At 44.0% G+C, this 7,273-nt stretch overlaps 1 protein-coding gene across 1 annotated transcript; it reads left to right on the forward strand.

Annotated features, from left to right (window-relative positions):
* Positions 1 to 390: 390 nt before the first annotated feature.
* On the forward strand, positions 391 to 6,885 carry PPP1R14D (protein phosphatase 1 regulatory inhibitor subunit 14D). The gene is made up of 4 exons (XM_010215914.2): positions 391 to 617; positions 4,741 to 4,836; positions 5,072 to 5,104; positions 6,803 to 6,885. The coding sequence occupies exons 1-4, from the start codon at positions 435 to 437 to the stop codon at positions 6,869 to 6,871; spliced, it is 381 nt and encodes a 126-aa protein (XP_010214216.1). The 5' UTR covers positions 391 to 434; the 3' UTR covers positions 6,872 to 6,885.
* The last annotated feature ends 388 nt before the right edge of the window (positions 6,886 to 7,273 follow it).

A 7,273-nucleotide genomic window follows, 5' to 3' on the forward strand; every position in this document is an offset into this window, starting at 1 on the left:
CACACACGCGTAAGTTATGTCTGTAGGGAAACAGACATTTAAAACCACCTCCTTCCCCACCTCCTGCTACTTCTTGGAACTGACTTGTGTTAAATATTAACAAACTTTGTTCATCAGTTCCCTGGTTCACTTGGCTTCTTTTAACAACAGATGTTATTACAACTTTCCTCCCTCCCTCCCTCTTCCCTTGCTTTTGTCAACACTGCCAATTGTGAAACCCAAGAGCCTTTTCCTGTAACTCTGCCCACAGAGCCTGGCTGCTTCCCCGGCTCTGTGGTGTCCCCCACCTCTCTTGCTGGGATCACCAGTGCTGCCCACGTTTGGCATCTGCCAGCAGCTGGCTGCACATAGAGACTGAGGAAAGAGGACAGAGGAAAGGACCCAGGTAGGTGAGTTTCTGCTGTCCGAGAGAGGAGGTGGAAGAAGCAGGGAGCATGGCCAGCGACTCCAGCTCGCTCCCCCGGGTGACTTTCCAGACACCAGAGAAACCTGAAGAGGAATCGTCACACAGGAAACTGGGCAAGTTAACCGTCAAGTACAACCGCAAAGACCTACAGCGCTGGCTGGAGCTGGAGGAATGGATCAATGCACAGTTGCAGGAACTCTACCAGTACCAGGTGAGCAGCTGGGGAAAACAGCCTCTCGCGCGCTAGGTGAAAAGGACCAGAGACCATGTATGCTGTGACAGAAACTGTTTGCTTTTCGGGGCTTACTGGGAATAGATTCTTACCTTCAGCTTTTGTTAGGTGATTTGCTGCCACTTGCTACGGTGCTGTCTGAACAGTGTGGCTATGGTGCAGCCGTGGAAGCTTGCACTGATATAATCCAGCTGGCTTTAAATTGCCGAGTCCTGAACCTGCCGGGAGGGTAGCTGCTACACACGTAGCCCAGCTTGGAGAGATGCAGCAGCATCGCCTGGGAGGCCTCAGCACGGAGCTCCCTTTGGGCAGTGACTTCTCGGCCAGCAGTGTCTGCGCTAGCTGGGTTGAAGCGGCTCGGTGTGTCCTTGTTCCTCTTGGTCACAACAGTGCAGCTATAGCTGCTGCTCGAAGGATGACACTTGGGGCAATGCCCTCTCTGTCACTGCAGGCTCTGGGCACGTTATTGGTGGCAGGGGAAGAAGGAACAAGTACATGCTCAGATGATGTGTATAGATAAGTTTTTGTCTTTACAACCTCCCACATCTGTATTTCTTGTCCGAGTTTGCCTTAGCATCAGGAGCAAACAGTCCTTCTAAATGCTTCTTGCCTATCTGCAAATTGTGAAATGAGATCCAGGAGTGCCTGGGTCCAACTTGTGAATGATTTTTACCTCAAGCTATTGCAGGATACATTACTTTTCTTTTTCTTTTTTTTTTTTTTTGCTTCAAATTAATGAGAGATTCTAAACAAGTTCCATTCTGATAGTATCATTTCATATTTTGTGCTTGGATGAATAGTATGTGTACTGGGAGCTTGTAGAAGGATTGGTGCTGTCCCACACTTGAGATGATGATTCCTTTGCGGTGTGGTGCAGACTAAGTGACAGGATTTAGGGTCTTGAGCCCAGCTTGGCTCATGGTATTCCCTTTATCTGTAGGGAAATGGCTGGGGCAGAAAGAGAACATAGCTGCTTATGTGAATTGCACCCATTAGACCACATACATCTTCAGTAGAAGACAGGTGGGTTTAACAAATTGTGTAAGATAGTTTATACACATCCTGGATGGATGGACTAAATGAATGGTACGGCATTTCTGTCATGTTTCCCATATTCCCACTCCAGCACAGGTTAAAGATAGTTCTGAAGTATGAGGAGAAGTTTCAAATCGCAATTAACAGTGAAAATAGATGTTAGTAGTAGAACCGCCCAGGAAAGGCAATTTTTGGAGTCTGTGTCCTACTGGTAAAGAGAAGCTTATGTCTGTCCTGTGACAATTCCAGGCAAATTTTAGGAGTTTTCTCTCAGGTTTTTATTAATATTATTGTTTTCTGTGTGATTATTTGGTATTTGATATTTAGGGAAATCCACTGCATTCTTTTACCATGTCGTGAGAGAAAAATAATTGCTGTTTGTGCTGTATTTAAAGAAGATACAGGAGAAATAAATATGGAGAAAGAGCCTATGTAGGACATTTCTTTTTCTATCTAGGACATTAAATATTGCCCACGGAAGCAGGCATCATCTCTAGATGAGAGTCAGAAAGGCAAAACTCAAGGGCTAGCACTTCCAGATCGGGAGATGCTAGACTGCTGGTCCAGGTGAGTGCAGACTGTTGAGATGATCAGCAGCAATGGCCCCTTTCCTTGCCAGCCATGCCCGCGCTGGCACTTAAGAGACTGTCCCTACAGCTAGTGGATTAGTTCAGAGCATGTTTTGGCTGGCTGTGGAGATTGGCCAGCAACAACAGTATTTCTGGAAGCACCTTTCAGTGTGGGAACTGGCTTGGGATGAAGAGACACCAAGTATTTTTGGAGAGAGCAGACTCACCTCATCTGCAGCAGCAAGTAAACAGGCAAACTCTGAAAACACCTTAGTGGTTAAACCATCCAAACCCTCTTTGGAGGCAGGACGTGGCACTTGATAGGCATTTTTGTGCCTACGTAGCTAGCCCTGGACTTCTGTCTAGGTACATTCTGTCCTGTCGCCCTGTGTCAATAACATCTGCTTTTAATATTGTGGGGTCTGTAATCTGAAGAGACTTAAAGTTGATCTATTTCATCACATCATTCAAAATGATGCTAAATCCCTCTCTACACACTTTTACTTTCTTTAGTTATTGAACACTATTGTAAAGTTAAGGACAAGCAGTGCCATGCTACTATGGGGGAACCTATAGGTTGTATCCATCCATGTTCACAAAGAAGAAATTACACCATTGAGTTGGCTGCCACACCAAAATGCCACTGTGCCCCCTCAAAAAAGAGAAATGCTGCTTTAAACATTGTTTCATGCCAGGCAATGTCTGAAGGAGGAGGTGGGAGAGGATCCCATTTCCAGCTTAAAATAAAAGACCTTTATGACATTTGAGTTTGTGAAACCATCGAAAGGAGACAAGAGTCCTACTGAAAGAAATTTCAGAGGTTTAAGGGCTGGGAGAGGAAGCTCACAGCTTGAAAAACTAAGTGAAGGTGACAAGGTAGCCCTGGAGCAAGGAGAATGACTGATGCTTTGAGCAACAGGACTTCTTGCCCTATTATAAGGAATTATTGCAGTTTTAAGCACTAGTTTAGGAAAGTGTTTTGAGAAGGATGACAAGCAGTTTCTGGCACCACCAGTAGCAAATAAGATGCGACTCCCTGTGTGTTACTCTCACTTGTCTAGATCTACACATATATTTTTGTAAGGATGTCAGAAAAACACGTTAGGGCACCTTTATCGCTCCTGGTTTTCTGAGAATCAGGTAATTGGGAACGGTTCACTCTCATAAGAGTAGCTGTCCAAAGGGCATATATTTTCCTTATTACAAAATCCCAGCAGGAACAAGTAAATGAGAAATGCCCTTACAGGAACAGAATACCTGTGGATTGCTTTTCTTGGCACTGCTCTAGTACAACAGCTTTTCTAGCTTTCTGGAATATTTCCGGGGTTAAATCCAAAGGTTTGCCAGCAGGAACTACATAATGTGATGCTGTATAGAGTCAAAGATTTTTAATAAAGTGCAGCAGAAGTTTATATAGATTCTTCTCAAGTCAATGACCTGTAGTCACTCAGGTGTCTAGCAGGTCTTTCTGCTCTGTGCACTATGGCAATGGCACTTAGCCCTACTGCTCTGGACTTCCTTAGATATATTAAGTGCTATTCAGCTGCCCCTGTCAGCTTCTTCCATTGCTCCACCTGCTCTTGGCCATGCAGTGTCTTATGGAAACCAGTGTGGGAAGAGTCAGAATAAATAGGCTTCCTAGCACTGAAGAGTCAAATGCCAACAATATCAGTTCAAACTTCATTTCCTGATAGAGATCATCTGAATGCCATGCTGTTTTCTGTCATCAGGATTTTCACAGCAGAACTAGGACTCGGGAACCGAGCTGAGTCTTCAAGACAATTTCTTGCACTTGCAAGCTACACCACAGTCCATGCTTCAACCAGAAAGCCATAGGGAGTTCCTACCCCACCTCATCCTTCTGGCCTATTTAGCTTCTTAACTAGAGACAAAGTCTCAATCAGTATCTGTTGTCTAAACAGACAAATAAGAACAGACTTCTAAGAGAAAATGCTGTATGGGTCAGTGTTACAATATGTTTAACAGTGTTTTATTACTAATTGTCAAGTGAAATGCATAACAAAGCTGATCTCTTACTGGTTTTCTACTTTCTCTCTGTCTTCTAGGGATTTGTGAAAATAAAACGTGTGGTACTCAGTTAACATATGTTTCAGGATAACACTCACATGTCCTACAATATTATTTTTCCAGTCAACAAAACTTGGGGTTTCCGTTGAAGGAGACTATTATATCCCTCTTATGTCTGTTAGAGAATGCTGAGAAAACATTGTTAGGCCTTTCAAAAGCATCATCCCCTATTACTGCAAAAAAGCCTAGTGCAAAATAGCAAGTATGTGAATATATAGAGCCAAAAACCCATGCCCTATTTATAAGCACCATCTGATATTGGGATGCTTTATATCTTGAGCTCAATTTTGCAGCATGGTTTTATTGTAACTAGATATTTTTTTTCCAGCTATTTAGTTTTCAAAGATCATCCTCTAGATGTCTTCTGACAAGTGTGGATGTTTATTAATTGTGTATTTCTGTCTTTCTAGCTAACAGAAGAAACAGAAGCAGCAGTTCCTGAACCAGAAATTGATCTTGAAGATCTCCTGGAGGTTCCTAATGAAGAACAGAAATTAAAACTGCAGGTCAGATAAAGGGATTTAGTAACTCTAAGTTAGGTGTTTATTTCCTCCATGATATGGAAAGAAAGCGGTGGTGTCAGCTGCATACTACTTATGAATACCCTAAAATATCTCAGCTGCTTTTAGCCTGTGATGTGCATTAACATCATATACTTTTTTTGTTTCTTTTGCAGTTAGAGCGGGTGGGGAAAGCACATCAAGTTATAAAATACTAAAATGATTCTTCCTTGGCTTGTAGGAAATCCTTCACGAGTGCTCCAGCCCAACAGAGGTGAGTGAAACACTGTCAACAAACGGGGCATTACAGTGTGTGGTGAGAGGATGTTTGTTGCTCCTTGGCTGAGCAGCCAGGATAACACTGTGTATAACATGACACCTCATCTTTAATTCCCCAGGGGAGGTGTTTGCATTTTATTCCACTGTCTTATAAAAGGAAATGTAAATCTACATGGGTGAGCTGAAGGCAGGTGAAGGTGGTGGAGCAGATAAAGGATTATTTGCCTCTCCTTTGCTGCCCTGAGTGGTTATTTGGTTCTCAGTGTAGAAGTGGCCCCTCTCCATTAACTTTACAAGGCCCATTTCTAAGGACTGAGGAGTTGCTTAGGGATGAAGGAAACGTCACAAGCTGTCCTTATGTCCAAGGAAGCAGAGCCCAATATTCTGCAGTGTAGCATATACATCACACAGCAACTGCTCTCACTGCACTGCATCTCTGTGCAAAAAGGGGACAACCATTGCTAGTCTAGCCAAATGCACTGCATATGAACACTGAACTTTGACATTATTCATCACTCTTGTGCCTTGTCCAGCCCTTCCATGTGGCTGCACAGTGATAAACATACAGAAAGAGACGGAGGTATGATTTTTACAGAAATTGAGCTTGGCCCTGTCTCTCCTCACAGACTGTCTCCTGGCATGGGTTCAAGGAGTCTGGCAATAGGGAGGTGGTTACAGAAAGTCTAATATCCAGATCTCAGGCAAGAATCCCTAATTCCCAGGCAGATAACTGGAAAGAGTTTGCTATAATGATTCAGGAAGCATGAAAGTGTCTTGCTGACTACAGACTAACACTGCTGCCCCCATAGCCAAAGTGTGCACCTGCAGTCACTGGCATGGAGAAGCTGGGCATCCATCCACCACAAAGTATTGCAAGCTGCAATCCTCCTGGTGACCTTACCTAATTACGGGGACATGCAGCGATCTTTCTGGATGAAGAAAGATTGCACACTCCTTTATGGTGATGTTGCTTGCCAGGGAGAAGGTAAAGTTAAGTTTGCACTGGTCACATCAACTCCTGCTTGGAATAACCAGATGCTCCAGTTCTGTTCATAGTCCTTGGCTGTGTCAGCAAGGTAGTTGGGGTTTATCTTCAGTAACCACCCCTCTACCTGGTCTGCCAATCCTCAGTCCCTACTCTGAGTTGTCATTAGTCCTCTGTGTTTTCTGCTCCACCCCATCTCTGCCAGCCACTTCCTTGTAGGAATGGCCCAGTTCCAGGATGGTCTGCAATCCACATCATGGTGTTTAGACTTGACAGGTTCAACAAGGAAACAAAAAGGAAAAAGGGACAAGTCGCTTTGCCCTAGATGAGGAGGGCATCAGATGTGGGTGGGAAGTTATGGTGGCAACAGGAAGTGGTGGAAGAGAGGGCAATTGTATCCTGAGGTCACCTCATGGTGGAACAAGCGGGCATCAGGGATGAAGAGTGGCAGGCTGGCAGGTAAGAGGAATGCAAAACAGAGCTGCTCCTGAGGGAGTCTGGGGAAAGGAAGAAAGACTTTATGACCCTTCACACCCATCAAGTTCTCCATCTGTAAGTAAAAGATAGGTCAGCTGAATGCATGTCAAAATCCTGGGTTTTATTCACCATGAAGGGAAACATGGGAATAATGCAGAAGGTAGAGCACTTTCGGGGCTTGGAAGGACCGGAATTGGCATGACATCCTTCTTCACCCAATTCTCACTGCAGGACTTCATTACGGAATTGCTTAGTCGATTGAGAGGTCTCCGGAGGATCACCAATCCTCAGAAGAAATGACCCTGTCCATATGGGAGATCAAAGCATCAATTGGAAGAAAATATAAACCTTCCCAGCAAAAATGCAGGATAAGGAAGATCACTTCAGAGTACGTGTAGGACCTACTGCTATTGAGAAGCATCAAGTTTGTGAATTTTGTACCAGTGGTTTTGAGTCTTCACTCCTTCTGGATCTACGTGCAAGGGGCTGAATTACATGTTTTCCTGATTCTTAAAGGGCATGTCGACATGGGGAATGGGACAATATATCTATTTTTTTCTTCCTTCTAGGAATTCCCATTCTGGCTGGGAAGCAGTGAATACAGTTCTCCAAAGCTCACTGAGACTTCTTTTTTTTTCCATCCACTGCAATGAAAATAAGGCATTGGTTATTGCTCATTTGTCAACATGGAAAACAAGTTCT

This window comes from Tinamus guttatus, unplaced genomic scaffold (assembly GCF_059628265.1).
Source record: "Tinamus guttatus ecotype Peru unplaced genomic scaffold, ASM5962826v1 Tinamus_guttatus_pri_ptg000089l, whole genome shotgun sequence".
Classification (NCBI taxonomy): Eukaryota; Metazoa; Chordata; class Aves; order Tinamiformes; family Tinamidae; genus Tinamus; species Tinamus guttatus.